The 22243-nt window shown below is 43.6% G+C and overlaps 1 protein-coding gene across 2 annotated transcripts; it reads left to right on the top strand.

Annotated features, from left to right (window-relative positions):
- Positions 1 to 201: 201 nt before the first annotated feature.
- LOC128900744 (organic solute transporter subunit alpha-like) lies at positions 202 to 10335 on the top strand. Of its 2 annotated transcripts, XM_054182226.1 has the most exons (8): positions 202 to 311; positions 1707 to 1858; positions 1975 to 2048; positions 3614 to 3772; positions 6750 to 6861; positions 7737 to 7883; positions 9275 to 9380; positions 9875 to 10335. In XM_054182226.1, the coding sequence occupies exons 1-8, from the start codon at positions 233 to 235 to the stop codon at positions 10060 to 10062; spliced, it is 1017 nt and encodes a 338-aa protein (XP_054038201.1). In that variant the 5' UTR covers positions 202 to 232; the 3' UTR covers positions 10063 to 10335. The 2 variants fall into 2 exon arrangements, with proteins under 2 accessions (XP_054038201.1, XP_054038209.1); XM_054182234.1 differs by lacking the exon at positions 202 to 311 and having other exon boundaries at positions 1747 to 1858; positions 9302 to 9380.
- The last annotated feature ends 11908 nt before the right edge of the window (positions 10336 to 22243 follow it).

Below are 22243 nucleotides of genomic sequence, written 5' to 3' on the forward strand. Positions count from 1 at the left end.
GGACCGCTGGGCGCCAGGAGGCAGCGCTGGGGCCGGGCCCTGCGGGCCGCCAGCCCGGCCCCGGCTCCCGGGCTAATCATTAACCGCCCCTCGGCGGCCCCGACCAGCCGGGCTGCGCATCGCGGCTCCCCAGGGACCAGCGGGCGGCCACCGACCCCCGCCGCTCCCCGTCCCTCGTCCCCTCGGGCGTTGCCAGGGCACCTCGGCGGGGGGGGCCGGCGGCCGCGCCGCCATGGAAGGCGATGCGAACGCGACCCTCCACCCGCCCTGCGCCGCCAGCGAGCCGCCCTACTCGGAGGAGCATCTCCAGAGTAAGTGCGGCCGCCCGGTCCCGGGGAGGGCTGGGGGCGGGAAGGCGTGAGGGAGAGCGGGGCCGCCCGATGCCGCCCAGCCGTTAACGGCCGCGCTGCCCGGCCGCGCGCCCCCCTTCAGCACCCAGCCGCGGCGGCTGGCGATGGCTGCCCCTGCCTGCCCCGCCGCCGTTCTTCCCCGGCGAGGAAATCCCCCGGGCGGATCTCCGCCTGACGTGGGGAGCCGAGCTGGCTTTGCCTTCGGGGAAGGGAGAGAAGAGAGCACATTCCTCCCCTCCCACCCCCCACCGCCCCCAGCCCAGAGCGGCGTGTGGGGTGTGAGGGAACATGGTGGTCGGCGGAGGGGATGGGTGGTCGGCGGGGCCTGCCGGTACCGGCCGAACCGAGCGCGGAAGCCAGCCCGTGGACCTGGCTGTGGTCTCAGGCTCCTCCGTGATGAGATGTGGAGATACGTCCACTGAGATGTGGAGTGCTCCACCCGTAGCCAAGTCTAGAAGTTGGTGGTCTTGTTGGTTTTTTTTTAAGCAGGTTACATTAAAGAGGCTGGGGCATAGGCTTACCTTTGCTGGCACTGCTTGGTGCACTTTTAGACGGGCTACGGCCACAGCAGGATTCAGTACCAGTGATGACCATGAACTTCTCCTAAATTAAACGTGACTCCACTGCAGTGCTTTCTTCTGTCTCTGGAAGCACGTTCCTTGGGAGAAAATCCACCTCAGCCAAGTTGATATCCATACCCAGCGTCAAGGGAGACATAAAACCATCAGCCGTGGGTAAACATTCATGCCCAGTGTTAAAGAAGTAAAAAAGAATTTGGTGAAGGCATCAAGTTTTATCTCAGGTTAGATATATCAGGGGCTTATCCTTGTATTGTTCACATGCCCCACAAACTTCCACCGAGCTTCTAAAAAGTTTGCATGCCTAAGGAGGTTCTGCACAAACATGCCTGTGAACATACAATGGAAGCAAAGAACTAATACTGAGTAAATATATTTTTGCTCATAGTCTGCCTGGAAAAGTTCCCAGAATATGTATTTACTGAATTTATTATGTATTAATTTATTTAAATTCTGTAAGGTATTTACATTCATCTAAGGACATTAGTCCTGGAACTCCACCTTTCTGAAGGGGACTTCTGCATAATGCTTTGAGAGCATGGAGGCATATTCTTCCCATATGCTGTGTATGGATCCTGGAAAGATTTAGTCATGCACTGAAGTTGAAGTATTTGAATCGTCCTGTGGAGTCAATCTATGTAGCTAAGGATGAGTGCAAGTCTTTGCAGGAATAGGGCTAATAGGAATAGAGACCCTCAGATATGGTGTCTTTACCTTAAATGTTTGGAATGCTTACGAAAAAAACCAGACCTTTCTGTTTTCTTTTCTCTCTCTGCAGGCCTTGACCTACCAGGGAGGTTTCTCTTTGCAATCTTGACTCTGATGACACTAATTGCCAATCTGGTGTTTATAGAGGAAGCAGTCTACATCTACAGGAAAATCCCTTCCTCCAAAAGATCAATCATAATCTGGGTTAATGCTGCAGCTCCAGTAGGTTATCACGGAAAAGAGATAAAATTTAATGTTTAAAATGGGGTTTCCCTCAAAATCCACATGAACCTGCTTTATATCTGCCGTTTGTACAATGCTCCTCCCTTTCTCTGTAGGTGATCGCTACTACTTCATGCATTGGCATGTGGATTCCTCGCTCAACGATGTTTACAGATTTCACAGCAGCAGTGTGAGTATTCTGCTTGTTTCTAGATGTTGCCCCAAACCCTGAATTTCTTCCCTTTAAACATCTGCTGCTCTTGGTAAACACAGTCATTTTGTAAATTTAACAATTTAGTAATTTTTGGGTTGAGTTGAAATCTCTTGGCAGCTCTTTTCCGGGAGGTGGTAAATGCTGAAGCAGTTCGCAGTGCTACAGTCCCCTAGTGTGGGAACCTCAGTATGAAAGATCTGTGACTCGCATGTAATTGATCCCTCGGATTGACAGTTGCTTTGAAGCGGTACTCTTTCTTTCCTCTCTCTGCGTGTCATGTGGAATGAGACTCTGACCTGTGACTTCTCTGTGCTTTTACTAATGATGAGCCGTAGAGGTCTATTATTAATAGTGGCAAGTGAACCTCCGATGAGTAGATCAGTGTAAAAATGTTCTGCAGTTGTCCTGATAAAAGCACTTTCTGTACAAGCATGACAGCTCTGACATGCACAGAGGAGAAGGGAGAAACGTGGTCCTCGCTTTCTGGAGGCGATGGCGTGGCCCTGGTATGCAGAGCCAGGTGGGGGGACGCCACGGCCGTGGGCACTCCGCACTTGATTTTGGGATGATTTTGAAACCCACTGCAGGACGGTATCACAGACTCTCATGAATAGCCTCACCTTTTGTCACTGCATTTAGTAAAGGAGTAAACAGGGAGGGAAAACAAAGTAGTAGGGAACACCATGAGCATGCAGAATTTGTGCAGGTAGTACAGATTGCCAGAAACTTCCAAGGCTCCAGTCCTATGGCTTTTTCAGCCTGTCTGAATCCCCCCTCCTCCCTTGCCCAAGCTGCAGGTTCCTGTCCCCTCAGTTGCATCCACCACCACTCACAGTCTCCAGCTGCACACAGCAAGCTCCTTCAAGGAAGCAGTGCAGCGGAAGAGGACCTCTTTTATTTGGCGGGGTTGGATTTCAGTGAATCCATTCCCTAAATCAGTTTGGGACAGGGAGGAAAGGGCAGTTGCCCAATCTGTAGTACCTGTGAAGGGTTGAGAAAGCGCAGCTGGTGAAGGAGGGAGAGGTGAGACTGCAGCAATCAGTGCTTGGATCAGCTTTGGCTGCAGAGGAACCACATCCTGACTGGGCCAGCACAAACTGATAGCCATGTGTATATGAACCTAGCAATGTTTATTTTTGTTGGTTGATTGTTTTGGTTTGGGGTTTTTTTTTGAGAGGAGAAATTTGGCTTGTTCTGAAAAGTTTGGAGCAGTCAGGACTAGATTAACTGATGGAAAAAATATGGCCATAATGAGTTGGGCCAGAAAAGCCTGTGCTTTAATAGTGACTCTGCCACCTGTGTGGCTTTGGGAAATTCCACAGCTACTCTGTGCCTTGGTTTATTCCTCTTTTGGTGAGGTTAGGGCAATTCTGGTCTGCCAAGGACATGGAAAGATGAAGGTTTTTCACAACTGGTGCTAGAATTTTTCCTGACTGCAAAGCACAAGCTGTCAAAACCCTGGACAGAAGGCAGCACTGGCCTGTGCAGGCATGCAAGAGATGCACAGACAAGTTGAAGTTGGCATTTTCTTTGTCTCTTAGATTTTTTGCCATAGTTATCCACAAGTTCCTGCTGATGATGATTAAAGAGTGCGGAGGTCAAAAGCTGCTCCTCAGGCGGTTTGAAAATGGTCACTTCAAGATCAGCACCGGTCCCTGCTGCTGCTGCTGCCTTTGCCTCCCTCGTGTGCGCATCACTCGGTGAGTTGCCCTTTAAGATTTCCCAGCTGGAAAACGGCTGCTGGAATTCAGCCAACTTGGCAAGGCCAGGCTCACAGCAAAGGGCGTCCCGCTTCCCGAAAGTCAGTCTCAGGCTGTCTCTTTTAAACAGTGCTATCACTTTGGGGCTGTACATCACCGCTAATTTATTTCATTTTTATAATGCAAAATTTTGCATAAGAATCGAGAGCATGACCTCTCTCAGTTTAACCCAGTGCAGTGCTCCCACTCATAGTAATGTTGAGCACTGTGCTATCTCCCCAATTAATTGCGTTCTCTTCCAAGAAATCATTTCTGTAGCAAGCAGTGGTGTGTGGGAGGAGGAATTTCTACTCTAGAAAACCTAATAATTGAGATTTTGGTTCCTTTTCATTCCAGAAGGGAACAAATGTCTCCAAATTGTGTATTTTTCACAAGCAGAATTGTCAAATTGAGGCTGTCTTGACAGAAAATTTTTCTTACTTCGATGAAATTGAAATGTTTCATTCTGATTTTGACTTTAAAACTACTTCAGATTAAAACAATTTTTAGAACAAAGAAATAGATGTAATTCCTGGAAAGCTTTGATCTCAACAAAATGGCATTGTCTGGTGAGGCAAAAGCAAGTATTTTCTTCTACTAAACTTAGTTTAATGCATCTTTGAGAAGCGGGGTGAGGATGGAGCCAACATACTGTAACAGAAACCCTGCCTCCTTTGAGCGCTGCCTAGGTGGGGCTCCTCCTCTGGCTAGTGTGATCCTGTCATTTACACGTCACTCCACAGCCTGGAATTCCTGTGCATTTCCCAGGGCTTTCATTCTGGCACAGATTATGAGAATATTTCTCTCACTAAAAGCGAAAACTGAAGGACTGAATGTGCAAGACAGACTTTTCTATGAGGGCCTGGTCATTAGTGTTGGAGGGACCTTGGGGACTTCATGGTCTGGTTAAATGAAAGCTGCAAATGGAACACAGCACAGCAGTTTGTGATGCTTTTGCAAAAATTCTTGGTTTTTATTGTAATAATTCTTCCTTAAGAATTCAGTATTAGTATTTAAACTCTTATTTCCATCATTTTATTTTAATGGAATAACAGTAATTATTTACATGGAGGGGGGCACCAAGAAGAATAGGTAATAAACCAGCTAAAAAGTATACCTCCAAAAATGCATGTAATACAATGACACAAAACCAGCAACTACTAATACGAATCTAGATGACTCCTACCAATTTTCATGGGCATTGGTTCATGCTCCTTACAGCAGTCAGCGCTGAAGAAACGCCGTGGGACAGCACTGTGCTATAGATTTAATGTGTCGCCAGTATATTTGTTTTTCTTTCTGTGTCTGTCACCCTCTGTATAGGTTGTGGTAGCTGGGAGCTTGGGAGAGGATCTTCTACTCTGCCCACCTGTTGATCAGTCCAGTGACAGCTTACCCAGGATGATATTAACTAGTATTAACTCCTTTCAGAACCTAGATAGTGCCTACTACTGCTGGGAGGAAGGACAGCTGTCTTTTTTTAAAAAAAAAAAAAGGCTTTTTGCTGTGGAAAAGGCTTAGGGCTCCTTCTTCAGTGTCCACAGCACTGGGAAGCTCATCTGCTGCTGTCTCTGCTTCTGACTTCCAGCCTTTTCCCATTACAGGGTACCATTTTTTTTTTAAATATGGGTAAGCTATAGCAGAGAAAGGTCAGTCTCCTTCCTCCTGTAGGTATCTTCTGGGGAAACAGGGAGCTACTCCAAGGGAGGGATTTATTCTTTTAAAAAGCCATATACTATCAAGCAGTCCTAGGAAAGCTAACAAGGTACAGTAGACAGATGAAGCAAAGTAACAAGCCATATAGTGGGGAGAGATGTGGCAGGAGATGTCTGATAGTTAAGAAAGAGAGACCTGCGTCAACAGGGAAGATGACTCCTGACATTGCAGTGACTGCACTGTTTGTCATATTATTCTTTAAAGCACTTTGGGAATAATCGGTCTGTGAAAAGGCACACGCACTAAATGGTTGGCCAGTTGTAGGCACTTCCACATGTGTTTGTGCTGTTCATAACCCTGTGGTTATTAGCTATATTAATTGAGCAATTCTGTAATTCCTCATTCATGGCTATATCCTGTAACGTACTAAATGGCAGCCTGTTGTCTTGCTGAGGCATCTCTGGTGGCAATCTCAAGGGGCCAAGGAGCTACAGCAAAGATCACATTAACAGTATGGGAAATACACAGTGACAGACTAAAACGTCAGCCAGCCGTAGCAGTTACAGCTTGTCCTGTGAAGACGGAAAGAGAGTTCAGGTCAGTCAGCTTTCATGTCCTCTGTTAGGAAGCGCATCTTCCCCTTTCCTGGTGACCTTTAATGCTGGCTGAACAGGTCAGTGTATGACCTGTGTTCTGGACCCAGTTTATACTGACAGAAGTAAGGAAATCCTGAGCTGTCCTGCTGGCCTTGTGCAATTTGCCAAGCAAAAGATAGTTCCTTTCTCACGTTAAGAGTACAGAGGAGCAAAACCAGATGCTCCCGTAAATACCAGTCCTTTCATTTAGGTCTGTAGGATTCCCTTTCTACCACAGGACTAGGAAATGTCTGAGGAGGAAGACTAAATTCCCCAGTTTCATCGGAAAACTGAAATAGGAAGGCAACAAGGCAAGAACAAGTGGCATTATTGCTCAGAAACCAGTTAATGCTGCTGCTGGCTCTTTGGTTAGCTTCATAGCAGAGAAAGACATCACATTTTGCCCAGCCTTGCTTAGTATGTAATCGCTGCAGAACAGGAAAAGTACTATTTTTGTAGAGACTTCACTAAATAAACACTGGGTAATTCTTGGAAAGATTTTCTAATCTTGAAGCTATTCCTTACCAGATTTTAGCCACATGTTATGGGATTGGGAAGGTTTTGCACTTGACTATCAAAAAAAGTTATCAAGGTTGCTAATAAGATTTTAGCCTGTGTGATTTTATTTATTCTTTTTTTCTGACCAGGCGAACCCTCTTTTGGATGAAGCTGGGCACCTTTCAGTTTGCTTTCTTTCGACCCGTGCTCATGTTTTTATCAATAGTGCTTTGGACTAATGGCAATTACGCCCCTTACAATGTAAGTAAATATTTTAATTGGAGATGGTCCACAAAATCCATAGGTTTTAGGGTTGATGTATCTTAGCCTATGACTAAACTGTGAAATCTGGGAGCACTAGCAAGTGAGTCCTTACTGTATTCTTTTGAGATGCTGAAGCATGTAATTTCTGCCTTCCCCCAGACTCTCCATTTCCTGGATTCTCTTGGAAAGTAGACGTGAGGATGGGTTAGGCATCAGATTATGCTCCAGTATGTTTCCCAGTTTGCATGGTTAGAATAGCAGGACTGCAAGTTGTCCTGTGGGATGTACCTGACCTGTGTTTTGTAAGGTACAGCCTTAAGCATGTAAACAGGAAGAATAATTCTACTTTTTTTTTCTGCAAATCATGGTGATTTTTTTTATCTGTGCAAAGTAGAAAAGATAGTACTGTACTTCTGCTTTGTACCATCTAAGCTTCAAGATGATGGAGAAAGTCTGTATCTGCTAATAATTTTACACCTCTTAGATAACTCAGGTTAAAAGTAATAATTTTTTTTGTTATTTCATAGTATAAAATCAATGGCCTCTCTGAGGTGTCATGCTGAATATGCTCTCAAGAGCTGCTGAGTGTTCTCAGGTGCTGCTGGGGTCAGACTGTGGGGTTGTGTCACTTGTTACCTTCCCAGGCTGAGCAGATTTACGTGCCATGCCTGCTGGGTGAGGGCACTGTGCTAACACTCCAGTTGGTATTGTGCAGTTTCCCCATGCAAACCCCAGCAACTGCTGCCATCAGCTTTCAGGGAGATAGAAACAAACATTTTAATGTTTACATCATCCAGTTTGCAACTTTTTCCTGAAAACAGCAAAATGCACTGTAAAGTTTTATAGGTACACTTGTTTGATTTGCTTCTTAGTTATCTCCCAAAGGAGCTGCAATATGGATTAGCTGCTTCATTGGTGTCCTCACCATTCTTGCTCTGTGGCCAGTTGCAATCATGTTTCAACAAGTTAGGACTCTCCTTGTCTGTAAGAAGATCATCTCTAAGTTTGCTCTTTATCAGGTGAGAAGTTTAATATTTCCAATATGAATTTTTCTTAATTGTTGATAAAACACCGTCTCTTTGGTTCTTGGTCCTTTGTTGAAAAGTTATAATGTTGGTTTCCCCCCCTCCCATTAAATGCACTGTGCAAAGGCATATTTTTACCTGATTAAAGCTGCATCCCTTTGGAGCACTGTCCTTGGCTGCTGTTCAGTTTCAGCTTGAGCCAATTTACCTCTAGTTGCTCGGGAGTGCTGGAGATGTGAAAGCCAGGTAAAATCCATTCATCTTTAGGCAACTGAAATCAAACCAGTACCTTCTGTGGGGCTTGAAGGAAGCTTTGTAGATGCAGGATCCTGAAACAGAATGTTAAAATGTTGGCATCTACTTTTAAAAACTAGGAGAGGATGTGGAGCATTGTGTGGGTGGCTATTGTTTGAACTGTTTCAGCATGTCACAGTGTTCTGTTTTTGACAATATTTTTCGCGGCCATGCTGCACTTCAGAGTTAGATAATAATGAAAATACTGGCTGAGAATCATTAAATAGTAAGGAACAGAATCAGATTGAAAAAGCCACGAGCCAGGGTCACCCTCTTCCACATCACCCTGAAGAGGGTACAACAGAATCCTTGGATATGCATCCTTCTTGAACAGAACACATAGAAAGACTAGTGCACTAAGGTCTCTGTTAAGTAAGTTATTAATGTTTTATAAATGCAATAAACAGGATAGTCACACCTGCAAAGCTGCATTAGGGTGAATTGAGGCTTAAGAAGGCAAACTCTCTTAATGAGAGGCTTTACTCAGGCAGTTACACCACCAGCTAGAGAGACACTTTGATATCTCCAAGGCAGCGAAGACCTAGCTCAGTAAATAGCAGGTAATGTGATGGGTAAGTGATTGTTGCTGAACCCAAGCTGCGAAGAGTCCTACATCCCTTCTGGCAAAGAAGCCAGTTCCATATAACTTGGGGAGCACCACATATCCCTGCTGGGGCAAAAAGAGGAGACAACAGAAAAAACGTTCTTCGAGTCCTTCGTGCACTAAGGGAGAGCATAAACTCATAGGTCAGATTAACAGGAAATTTTTAAAACATTGTTACCTATTATTTAGAGCTCAGTATTGTTTAAAATCCTAGCTGGGAGGTCTGTGTATATTGCACCTCCCAAATGAAGGGCTGAGAAGAAATACTTTTCAGAGGTTTAATTTAATACTCGCATTCAGAGCGATACCATCGTGACCTAAAGATGAATTCTGCAGAATGGAAGGCAGTCTGCTGGTAGATGAGAGGAAAGGGAAGGCAAGAAAGGAGGGATGAGGCGAACAAGTGTCTATTATGAAAGCAGAATTGTTGTGTGAACTATAACCTTTTCCTGGTAGCTGAGGCATCTGTTTTCTCTTTCTGGTGCAGTTTATCCTCATTCTGAACCATTTGCAGACAGCTATTATCAACATCTTGGCCATGCAAAGAATTATTCCCTGTGTTCCACCACTCTCCTCTTCAGCAAGAGGAGCATGTAAGTTCTTCTGGGAAGGATATCGTTCATTTACTTATAAAGGTGACAGTTCGGCGTTGATAACTGCAGTATCTGATGTTTTCCCAAAACAGTAATTTCCTGGGACCAAGTAGCTTTTGGAGAATCTTAGCTTTTACTTAAAAAAAAAAAAATAATAACAAATAACAAAAGTTTTATAGCTGTCATAATCTCAGAGAAAAACTTGATAATGAAAAGAGCTGGAATCAGAAATGAGAGGACAAGAAATCAACATGCATAATTATTGTTAAATCTCTTGCATTTTGGATGCATAACTTATTGCATGCTTATTGATGGGCAATACTGTAATTCTGTAACTGATTTTATTGCTGAGTGTGAGACACTCTGTTATGGGGATAGGGTGGTAAAGTTTGTTCCTTTTTGCTCAGATGAGAATTAAGACAGGCATTTTGTGTGTCGTAGTCATTTCCCCCTTTTGGGGGCTTTTCTTTGCCTCCCTTTTATTTTTTTGGCAGATATGATCAATCAGCTTCTCATCATGGAAATGTTTCTGATAACCCTAATCTCAAGGGTGGTTTATCGGAGAAGATACGATGACCTAGAGCCTCCAGAGTGTACAGCTGAAGAAGATGGGGACAACAAGCAGAATCCTAAGATTATCCTGAACGGCACAGTTAGTGAAGGTGGACTGCCGAGGGTTTAGAAGCCCTGGGTCTAGAGAAGCTCTGCAGGAGCTGGAAGCTCAGCTTCGGGAGCTTGTATATTCTTGCACCACAAATAGCCCCTGTCCATGTCGGGACAACTTCTGACATAAATGGCTGTGAGCTGTAGTACTGAAAGGACTGCTAGTGGCAAGATAACCCCATTTATTCCCCAGTGATATACACATGGTGTGAGTGTTTTCATACCATGTAATTTAGTAAGATTTCCTACCGTGTACTTTTATCCTGTTATTGAGCACTTGATGGTAGCCAAACTGTCTCACAACGTGATTTTATTTTATTTTTATTTTTTAGCTATTAGAATGGCTATGATTTAGAGTTAATCCAGGGTCATTCTTGTTCATCTCTTTTTACTTTTTTTAATCTTATTTCACCCTGGATTGCTATCATATGTCCAACACAGCATTTTCCCATCTTTCCTCCATAAAAATTTATCAGCTCTCACTCTATACCACAAACTCACCATAGCTAATTCTGATCAGTAAATACATTTGCATATGTTTGTTCTGAAATCCCCAAACCCGTCTGGGCTCTCCACCTACATAAATGATGATCTCTTTAGGGCAAGACTTTTTACATTCCTTGGCAATCTACCTCCTAACTCGGTAACTACACAGTTGCTGTTTGTAAGTGTCACTGACAGATGTTCTTCCTAGGGATGGCAGATTCTCTGTTAGCGGCCTGGAAAAAGAAAGTTAGGAGTTGGAGTCTGAGATGTCATCTGCCGTTGCTCCGTGATGTTATTTGGTGCTTTGGTTCTCTGCTTGGAAAATGGGAATGATGATACTCGGGATCCTCATGCTGCAGGTGTCTGTGGGGATAAGAGCTCTTGAAAGGAATGTCTCTCAAAAAATTCTTCCCTCCCCAGCTTCTTCACCCCAAATAAGACCTGCCCAGGTGTCCAGTAGGACTTCAAGTATTGCAGGATCTTTTCAATTCACACCTGCTGCTCTGTTTTGCATAAACCATTTTTTACTTTTTGCAAATGATCATGATGTTCTTGGATGAATCTAATTGCTTTGGTTTAGCTCACTGCAATTTATAAAATGATACTGTGTTTAGTAAGCGTTTGGATATTCTCTTTGCTGGGACAGGAGGTGCAGAGCCATGTACTAGCACTTGCCTAGCCTCGTCTCGACTGATCCCTAGAAGGAAACACCCAATCCATGCAGCAAGAATGCTTATTCCATATGTAAGCAAGGAAAATGTTTCATGATGGAAAAGATGTCAGTAACATCTTTTACCTATATTGTATCAAATAGAACTTATCATCAGAGCAAAGCTAGGCAGATAGTGGGGTTTTATTTTTAGTTTACAAGGAATTAAAATACTTTCAGTTTGGGAGTTTGTGGAAAATGAAATATTCTGAAAACAGCTAGTGAACCATCTGGAAGTAGAAAAGGGGGTTAAGTTAAACAATGTCTTCTTCTCTCTGATTGAGGTCAGAAATAATATTTTCTTTAACAATTGAAAGATTCCATTATAGTAGAAAAACTGAATTATTTTTGTTCTGAAGCAGTTGAAACAATTTTTGTATTTCATTTTTTTTCTAAGCAGGCAGTCTGGGAAATCAGTACAGGTTCTTGAACTCATTAATGTGAGAGAATCTGCACTTTTCCCTTGAAAAATAATTTAGGCGAAAATTTTCACTCTGCATTAGAGTGTGTCAGTAGAATTAACTGTGATCAGATAACATATTCTTAACATGGAAAATCATCTTTTCACATTATGGCTGTTAGCATATTCCTAATGTTGCTTTGTATCAGTGTAGTGTAGGCCACAATTACATTTGTAGAGTTGCCGAGCAGTACTTAATTTCATAATGGCACTGGCTGTGAGTTCAAGCAGCTTCAAAACTGGAAAATAAAATATTTTGAGTTGGTAGGGCATCTTTGCAAATTGCTGTGGAGAAGACTTGAATTACTAGAGCAAATGAGACAAATGAGCATTACTGGAAAATGATTTCTGTAGCAATTCTGTGAGGGGCGTGCCTTGGTGGGTGGGATCTGTGGCATGGAAGAGCGGATCCATGCGCCATAGCCTGGACAGTGCAGTTGAAAACAGATGGCGTGTGTGAACAAGTGATGGTCTCTGTAAGTCCAGCGAAGGAGCTGCTGGGGTACAGCATTGTCTTCACCCATCACTGTTGGTCAGGTATCTGGCATGTCTCTGAAGTGCCTCTTAAACTGATCTTGTAAAAATCGGCATGGGTCTGATTCAGCCATAGGTATCACAAGCTGTTATGCTTTTGGGTAGGTATTTAATTTTTGTTGTGATCTTCATCTGACATATTTCAGTAATAAAATGTACCACGGTGATGTTCAAGTGGACTTCAGATTTGGCAGCAAAGGCGTTTCTTTTTACTATGTACAGTCATGGAGGTCTTATTCCAAAAAGCACTTGCTTACACAGAACACTTTTCAGAGCATAATTGTACATACTTTATCTTAAATATGTGCCTAGGAGTTTTTCTGAGTTACATCTTACGTGAATGCAGAGGAATGTAGGGGTCTTATTGTTACAAATTTCTTTTTTTCTTTTGTTTTGGGACTTCTTAAATTAACAATTTATTCCCCAGTTCTGGCTTAGACCAATAGCTGTAGCCTGCCTAATCTAGGTGCGGCGTCGAGGGTAGGCGCCTGGGAGCTAGCAGCCGGGGGCAGCAGGTGGCCCTCATTGCAGTGCATTCATTCAGGTGCTCTTGAAATTACAACACTGCAAATCACAACCGCGAGGTTGGACCTTAGGCAATCTGAGAAAGGAAGTAACAAAGCCGGAAATTCCTCCAGTCTCAGTTCTGATAAGGATTCCTTTCAGGTCAGTGGAAAAAAATTTACTTTCAATTATGTGTTTGTGATTAAAGCATTTGAAAACAGTTATCTAAAGCTAGCAGATAATTTTCACAACATATTTTATACAACTGCTGTAAAGTAATGAGGGTTAAGGTGAGCACATAGCCTTTATGTTATGTTTGCATGGGGTTATCCTGTGAGGAAGGGTAAAGGTAATTTTATCGGTGTCTTTTGTGACGATAAAAGGCACCAACACCATTAAACAGAATGATAAGAATACAGAGATGTGTGGTTGAAGGTTAGGAGAGTTTAGGCATTTGGAAGCAATTAATGAGAACACAGAGGAGAAGATGAGTTACGTGTTTTGGGCGGCCATGTGCTGAAGATGCAGGTGTGAAGGTGAACACTGACCGTGAAGCCCCCAGGAGCGTCACACGGGGATGCGGCATGAACATCACATGCACAAGGAGGGAGAACGGACCCTGTAGGGAACCTTATAATGTTGCAGGAGTGGGTTGGCAAACAAAAGTGCTCTTCTTTTCCATCTGTCATTCAAGCTATTATTTTTAAAACAACACTAATGGAATCTCTCCTGTTCCAGAAGACCATGGTGTGGACTGCTGTTGGCTGCAGCACAGGCAGCACTGGGATCTTGCAGAGGTCCCCCCGACAACGGCAAGCTGTCATTCCCTAGGCAGGGCTAGCTATGGGGCCAGTGAAGACTGTATTTAAGTGCATGCCTGCGTGGTTCATGTGTGTCGGCAGCAAAGGGCCTTGTGACTTGATACCCAAAGGATCTGTTTCAGGTGTTAAGAGGGTGCTCTGCTGATTATAGACCTTTCTATCCCTACCTCCCCCCTCCAATTGTCCTGTCCGTTCCTGCACCCTCACACTTGCTCCTGCCTCATTCTCCCTGCTCAAGAGAAAAACAAATGCGGAGTGCTCCTCGGGGAGGAGGTGCAAGGATGTTGGTTCCTGCCTGCAGGCCCAGGGCAGCCAGATGACGGAGCCCTCCTTTCTATGCTGAGTTGTGATCCCATGGGTCCCAGAGCTGGAGTAGGGGAAGAAATTAGGTAACACAGTAAGGACACAAACGATGGTAAATTGAACAAGTTAGGGAATAGCTAGAATTAGTGTATGTAGTAGAGAAGCACAGAAGAATTCTGACTCCTGGATAACTGAGAGAAGAAGATAGCAGCCATTTGCTATGCAGCTAATGGAAATGCTAGAGTAGGTCTGTTGCAACACCACCGATTCAGTACATTACCACTTGGCTTCCTTACCCTTCTAAAGAAGGTCTGACCCCTGCTGACAGTTTAAAAGCTAAAATTAAAGCTAATGCTTTACTGACAGGTATTCACGTAGGGTGTTCCTTCAGGACAGTTCATGAATCTGCTTGCACCTCCCTCGCTCCAGGTGAAATGGATCACAATTTTTAAGACACAAGTTGTGGGGGAAGAGGGCTAGATAACATACGTCCCTTTTTACTGCTTTAGATGCCTTTAAAAGTGTTAACTAGGTAATTCTAACAGTTGTCTGAACTCAGTGGGCATGATCTTTGTTTTAACAAAGGGGAACTGAGGCAGAGAAATCTAGTGAACTTGCCCAAAGCTACACAGGGGAATTTTCTATCAGCTAGGACCAGGCTGCAGAAGTTACCCAGCCTCACCTCGCTGCTCTGAAAAATACTGCCTCTTAAATGGGGCAAGATCACAAATTAAGCTAAGAGTGTCTGAGTTAAGTAATGGTTAGGTGACTTAGATCGTGCTTAGATAAGGTGTCCACCAGAATGGTAAAATGAGTTGCTCCCAGCTCTTGTAACCTCATTTGAGTTAAGAGCTACAGGTCAGAGCATCTCTTTGTCGGTTGTGGAACGGGTGTGAAGAACAGACCTTTGTATCGCTGACTTGTGAGAGAAAGTAGGCAGAGTATCTTAGGCTATTTTTCTCTTCTAAGTCACACCTTAGTGTAAGTCCCCACAGATCATTGCGCAGCCTTATTAGTAGATATTCACAAACCCTTCATTCTTTACTTCTGAAAATCCCAGTTCCTATTAAAATGTCCTACATAAAGACAAAGAAAGCAGCGCATTTAAACTCAGAACTCTTATTTTTGCAGAATATTATATTTTGCCATTTCTCAATCCATTACCCTTTCTTCACATTCAAAAAAAGCTCGTTACGCCTATACTGATGCCACTTACTGCCAAATAATGAAGCAGTTGGTGTGCCAGCGTAGCACTCAAAGGCACAGGTGCTTCGCGACATACCTAAGGCAGCTTGAAGTCTCAGAATATTCTTAGTTGTTTTTCAAACAAGGGAAAAGAAATCCCTACCACAGAAAGCACATTGAAGCAAAGGAAGAACATTTTATTGAATAATTTTTACATTTCTGTGGGAGAAATCAGACTGGCAATATTTTGGATGGTTTTGGTCGGCTCTAGGGAGAGAAAAATTGTCCAAAGGCAATTTCCCTTTCATTTGTGGACGCCTCTTCCTTCACAACTACAAATAGGCCACCTTCTTTAAGACCTGAGTGCCCAGCATCCATTATGCAGACAGGGTCACTGCGTATGTAGAAAACTAACGGTAGGATAAAATTACTTTTGTTTCCTTTAATGCATTTTAGCAGCTAAAAAGTGCCCATTTCCCCTCTAGAGATTTAGGCATCGTATCAGAGATGCCTTCTGGGATCTAAGGCATAGTTTTGAGAGAGGCTGAAATCAGTTCAGATGCCTTCAAGAACTGCTAAGCCGGGAGAAAGCGCTGCAAGACAATTCTGCGGAGCAGAGCCATGAGAAGAAAGGCAAGGTTGCTGGCAAGGGGTAAGAGTGTTGCCACAGGGATTAGCAGCTCAAGGGTTCTTGAAGAGAAAAACCAACATGAAAAACATACAAAATCCTACAGAAACAAAACCAAGTAGCCTAAGGATGGCAGTTCAGCAGTGTCAACGATCAGCCTGTTCCAAGCAGCAGCAGAAGCCAGCCCTTCCCCTGTGACTCCTTGGGTGCCTTATCAGGGTGGTGAGCACATTAGCTTGTTAGCTCTACCTACACATTGTGTATATTGGCCAATAAATCATATTTTTTCCTTTCTTAAGCTGTGAAATCCTTTTTGCAGATGTTTGGTATGTAGCAAGAGGCACCCAGATCAACTGACCCAGAGGGGGACAGTTGCAAAACAAGGGAGAACCATTCAGAATGGGCAGCACGTCCTCCTGTGTCACCCTTGAAGAATCACTGCCCTGCAAACCGAAGGGGGAGTTAGAAATAGCGTGAAAATGACTTCTGAATTTATATTCATCTTTTATTGCAAACTACTGGAAAAGGTGAGTTTCTGTGTCTCCTTGTAGCCTTGCCATACCCAGCCAGCAAAGGGTGTGAGCTAATTGTTAAATTCAGTTCAACAAGTTCCTCATTAGGGGGAAATTACCTGAGTTTGAAATCTGCTAATTTTCCAATCAGGGTGAGTGTTTGCACTTGTGATTTGGAAATAATTAACACATGGTATAACATCAAAACCTATGTAAAGGCTAATGGTAGAAGACTAATTTCCTTGGCATGAAAATGGTGTGTTTGGTTTCCCCAGAGCTCTGTTAGTATCCTTCCAGTGTCGGTATTTGCTGTGTAGGGTGTTCTAGTATTTATTTAGATTGATTCTCTGTTGATTCTCTGTAACTTTTTTCATGTGAATTTTGAAAAATTGGACCATTATTTTCCAGGGTTATGAATATTATTTTTTTTTTATTTTGAAAGGTGCTGTATGTATTTCTTCTTCATCCTGTCAATACAGACTTTCTCAGAATTACTCACTTCCATTATCTCTAAAAGGAGATCATAAACTGTCACTTTAGACTAGGGTTTTAGTTCTGCAAACTTTAAAATCCATGTTGCTAGGAGAGTCATGTTCTGATCCTTAAGGGCATTCCTAGGAATGTGAATGCCCTGTAGTATTTAGAAAGAAAGGATGTCCAGGTAGGACAATCGATTAAGAAAGCAGATGTGTACATGGGAGAAACAAATGTAGCTGGAAAACACAAACTAATTTTCTACCTTAAAGTTTCAGTTACTGATATAACCCTGATCATCACCATTTTCATGTATTATCAGATAATACTAGCTGGTGTAAACCAGATATTTTTTCTGGTAAATGATGCTACCCTCATAGCTTAGTACAACTCCGTGCATTAGTGAGCTCTCGCCGCGAAGCTTTCAAGGGAGAGGAGTGATTTAATCTCTGGCAGCCGAGTCAACTCCACCCATGAGTGTTGTTTGTCCCACTGGTGTGTGTATGCTGCAGTTTATTGACGAGAAGGGCGTAACTTCACAGCTACAGACAAGGAGAAGAGCCCGTTCCACGTGAGCAGGCAGCGTGCAGCAGAGCACAGGTATATTACACGGTTTCATATTTAGTCTAGAAGCAGTCCCATTTTGGCCACAGGCACAGTGACGCAGAGCGTGGTACATGAGCTCTCCTTGCCATGATTAGCGTCTGGGGCTCTTCGTTGCCTTTTGTCACCTCATTGCTTTTAAACCCCTAAGCCCTCCAAGCAGGGCCTCCCACAGAAAAGCAAGCCAGCAAGGGCAGGGTAGCTTTAAATGGCATCTGATCTACCAAGGCTTCAGCAGCAGCATCCTTTAAGCGGACGGGCTGCCCCACAAATCCCTGGGAGGGAAACGTGGCTCTTTCACCACAGCCCTGTATTCTCATGTGTCTACGGATATCTATGGCAACTGTTTGCACTGAGATAGGAGTTGTGTTTCAGGTACATGTGAGTCAGCACTGGGGAATTCTCTTACTGGATTAATATAGATAATATAGATAGATAATAAAGACTTAGGTAACCTGGTTTGAACGCTTCCAGTATCTTAATTGTTTTTTTCCTTATCAATGCATTTTTGGACGAATGTAAATAGAGTTTGCATTTCTTTCTTCACAGAAGCAGCATTTGTGATTTGTGTGCATGCCCATCAAGTCACATTTACGCCACCAGAAATGCTACGCACAGGTGGTAGGGATCTGCATGGTCGTGCAAGCTGACAACAACCCCCTTTCTCGGTCAGTTTTGCTTTTTATAGCTCGTTGCCTATGATTACTGTTGCCTCTGGAATTCTGGACTGTGGTTCTCATATCCATATTTCTGTTGCTCTATTTCTGTTCACCTGCCTACTTTCGTTCATGACATCAGCTGCTGCTACTTCTGTGCATCAGGAAAAATTGTTCACATCTGAATTGGTTGCTTTGGTTATAGGCAATATTTCCTATGTCAAATCCCCAGAGATGTGAGAGCATCTTCTTTTCTCTCTCTTATATGGAGTATCCCCCCCTTGCTGCTCATATGTAACGTGAAAAAGAGAGTGTGAGCAAGTGAGCCTGAGGGGCTAATACGTTAAAATTCATGGTTTTGATTGGAGATGATTGTTTATTTTTCTGAAGCTATTTATTTTCCCTGTGTGCCTTATCTTTTTCTTCCATAAAGGATCAGATTTCAAGCTCTGGTCAAGTAACCCTTATTTCACAAGAAATACATTGGCCATTTCACTCTGGTTCTTACTGAGCAGCTATTGTGTTACAAAAGATACATCTGTCAACTTGGGGCTATTTTTTTTCTGCAGTGCCAGCTGCCTTGGGAGTTGCTGAGGAACCTACACCGCAAAAGCAAGGAAGATCGAAGTCGTTAGGTTCATCTGCCAGACCGAGTCCTCCCTGTTGTCTTCCTGTAGATAAGGTTAAAGAGATAAAGCTCGACCAACTGTTTCTTTCTTCCTTTCTTATCCTTTTGGTGACGTCATGCTTTCTACTAAGAAACCTCTTCTTTCATGCTCTCTCCTCCTTTTGAAATTCTCTTCTTGGAGGCCTAAAGATTTGCAGCCTCCCACCCGCAGACCGCCTGGGAGGCCGGGGAGAACGACCTCTACGACCAAAATGGGAGATGTCTGACAAAGTCCCCTGGTGAGGCACTACCTTGCTTGGCTGCCTGCTGAGGACCCGAGGCAGTTCTGAGCCCTCAGGTAAGTGGCTGTGAGATTACGATGGTCTCTGCTATCAGTATAATTATGTGTCATAACATCAGCCGGCTCCTGGAAGCTAGTATTAGTCTCTTAACAATAGCAATGAGTTACATATTAGTTAGTCTCTTACCAGCAAATTGTGGATGTCAAATGTAAATTACTTTGTTACCCAGCAGTACTGGGGAAAAAAAAAAAACAACATGAAAAAATTATTAACTCTTGGTGATTCTCCCGATCTGTGTGCACGCACACACAAATCCCTCCTGTAATTTATTTTTAACCACTTGCACAGATTTAACTGAGTGACATGCAAAACTGGTATCAAAGCCATATGAAGTAACACGTGTACACTAGGCTGAGCGTGTCAAATGCAGTTTCTGGGGAGTTATCTATGTCCAATCCAACATAAAAACTATTTGACTATAATTTTTACACTGATATTTCCAAATCACCATCAGGGCTATTGGGCCATCCTGTTTTTCAAGCAAATTGACCTGTTGTTAAGCGTTTGCCCAGCAGACAGCATCCCTTCGAAGGCAATAGGCCAGGCATGTGCTTTGTTCAGTTCCTCCAACACCTGAGCACCCAACGCAGCTCATCACGTTACAAGGCAGCAGCCAGCAGCAGCCGGGTGGCATAAAAAACCGTCTCTCAGGCTGGCCTTGCTTCTGCCGTGTGATGCCCTCGGCTACAGCTTCTTCAGTAAAAATTAAATTAAATTTTTTCTTGTAATGATTGTAATGGGATTTTGAATTGCTTTTGTAACATTAAAGAAGAGACAATGCTAGTATCGTGCCAACACCCCCGTCATCATTGTTAGCCTGTCTCTCCCTCAAGGAAAAGAATGCTGATAAATGGAGAGAGATTAAAAGGATTTAATTTGGATTTATTAGTCTTAATTTTCTAGACTTAAGCCCACCCTTTGAGGTGGCTCTTTTTGAGGAAGCGATCTGAATCCTTTGTTAGTTTAATAGGATTTGGCTTATATTACTGACCGTATCCCATCCTCAAGCTGGATTTCCACCGATAGTCTAAACAAATTTGCCTGACACTAAGGCAATCCTCTCTGTAAGCAGTTGTAGCTGTCTGAGACAAGACTTGCTACCGCTGCTTTCCCTCCATGCGAGTAAGCAACCTCTGTTGAAACCCTCTCCTAAGGAGAGGTGAGACAAGTGTGACTAAGTGCCAGCTGGCTGTTTGGTTTTGCTTTAAAATCGTGTAATTAATTACTTCCAAATTTTCTTGTCTTCTGTCTGTATCATTCTGCCCCCCCGAAGCTGGGTGAAGAACCCCGTAATTGTGTCACACTAAAACATTTGCGGTGAGAGATGATTAGTAAAGTTTGACTGACCGTCTTCCCCCTTCTGAACTCCTGTATTCCTGGAAAGCTACGGGTTGACTGGCGGGCAACGTGCAACAGCTCTCCCCACCCCTGAGCCTCCTGAGGCTTTTTCTCTCTTTTCCAATTATTGATAATCATTGAAAATGGCAAGCATGTGCAATGTAGTGTTCCCCCTGCCTCTTGCATCTCTTTCTGTTTGTCCTGCGCTGCAGGTAGAAGAACACCTGTGTTTGTAGTCTATACTGTCCCGTCTTCCAAATATTTTTTTTTAGCAGAGAACTGATACCCGATTTGCTTTTCTAGGACATATCAAAGGACTTATTGTGACAGATGTGAATTTTTTCAATTGTGAAAATAATTATCAGAAAAGTAAAATATTTCTCATGGAAAAAAACGTTAAGCATCCCCCAATAAGCAAAATGCCTCATTTTTTTTTCCCTGATGTGTAACATCTGCACTGTTCTCACTGTATGCGTCCTCTGGGCAAAGCCTGTTTGGTCTAGACTTTGCTGGTTCTATACATCAGTAAGAGCTAGATCAAGTTAACTTGATATTTATTTTTTTTTGCAGCTGTTTAGCTTTTTAAATTTGCATGTGCAGCAGTGGCTAACAGAGCAAGGGAAGGGGAGCTACCAGAGCAGCATCAATGAAGTGGGGGCAGTCGCCAAGGATAATGGTAGTAATTCCCCAGCAGCCTCAGTCTCCGAGGTTCCAGTGCACTGTCACTGGGACAGCAAAAGAGGCTGGAGGTCTTATTTGTGCCACGATGGGAAATATAGTTCACCCCCATTTCATTTATTTTTATTCTACAGTCTTTCCAGGGGCTTTAGTGAAGGAATTCCATTTGAGAAGGAATGTCATCTGCTCATGAAGTCAAAATTGCTGTATTTGAGATAATCCCCCAACTCTGGCTAGAAAGGAAGGAAAAAAAAAGAATATGATAAAATAATTGCGTGTCACTCCCCGGTTTCCACATTTCTTCACAGCTGAGGAATTGAATTTGGCACCCACAGGGTAAGGCAGTTTATTTCACAGGGTACAGAGCGGCGGTAACAGCCAAATGCTCAGTGACTCCACCTAAGAATCGGTAGCCTCTAAAGGCTGAACCCACTCCCTCTTACCTTCTCCAGTAACCAGATCATCAGCAGCTGGCGATACCAGCAGCCTTGAAGCATCCAGCGTAACACCTGGGACGTACAGATGTTCTGAAAAACAGAAACGCGAGCAATTCCTACGCGTAGGCTTTGCAAGTCGTGACTTACCCCTAGGCAGTACTCAGTCGAGGAGTGGCAGTCACTAGATGGCACCCTTAAACAACTCACTGCGCTTCCTTACCCAGCCCTACAGGTGCTGGGGTGTAGAGGAGAGCTTTTCCCACGGGAGACAAGGGATTCTTGGATGCCCGGTCTCGTTCTGTGCAGATTGTATTTTTATTTTAGTTTCCTACCTCCATTGGTGAGCTTAGGATTTATTATTAGCAGGCAAAGCTCAATTTCCTTGCCTTCAGTTACAGTTAAACTAGTCTTTCATTTTGGAGGATGGCTCGTTTCGGCTGCTTTGAGGGATGTCTGTGTAAGGTGATGTGAACCTGGCTTGTCACTCCAGCAGTGGTCACGCAGCTGCAAGGTTAGGGGGATCTGGGATTTATTTTAGGAGAAATAATGCATGGTGCAGCCCCTCCTGGATACTGTTTTGAATGAACAATATATCCCTTCCATCATTTTACTTACACTCCCCAAAATATTTAGTAAGCGTCACTGCTGTTATCACTGCTACCAGTAACTTAAGCAGTAAGAAGTGAAACTGGTTTACCCTCTAACCATCCCTGTAGAGGCAAAATGTAAATCAAACCGGGTGATGGGTGGCAGTTTCAGTTGTTCTTGCTCAGATCCTACTGTATCAGTGCTGCCAGGTGGGCACTACTACTCCTTTACCGCACAGTACCCCTTTCTGTTGCAAAAGTCACAAATGCAATGAAGTTACTCCTCTCACACCTTTAGCTCTGACTTTCAGCCTTG

Source organism: Rissa tridactyla, chromosome 1 (genome assembly GCF_028500815.1).
Source record: "Rissa tridactyla isolate bRisTri1 chromosome 1, bRisTri1.patW.cur.20221130, whole genome shotgun sequence".
NCBI classification, from domain to species: Eukaryota; Metazoa; Chordata; class Aves; order Charadriiformes; family Laridae; genus Rissa; species Rissa tridactyla.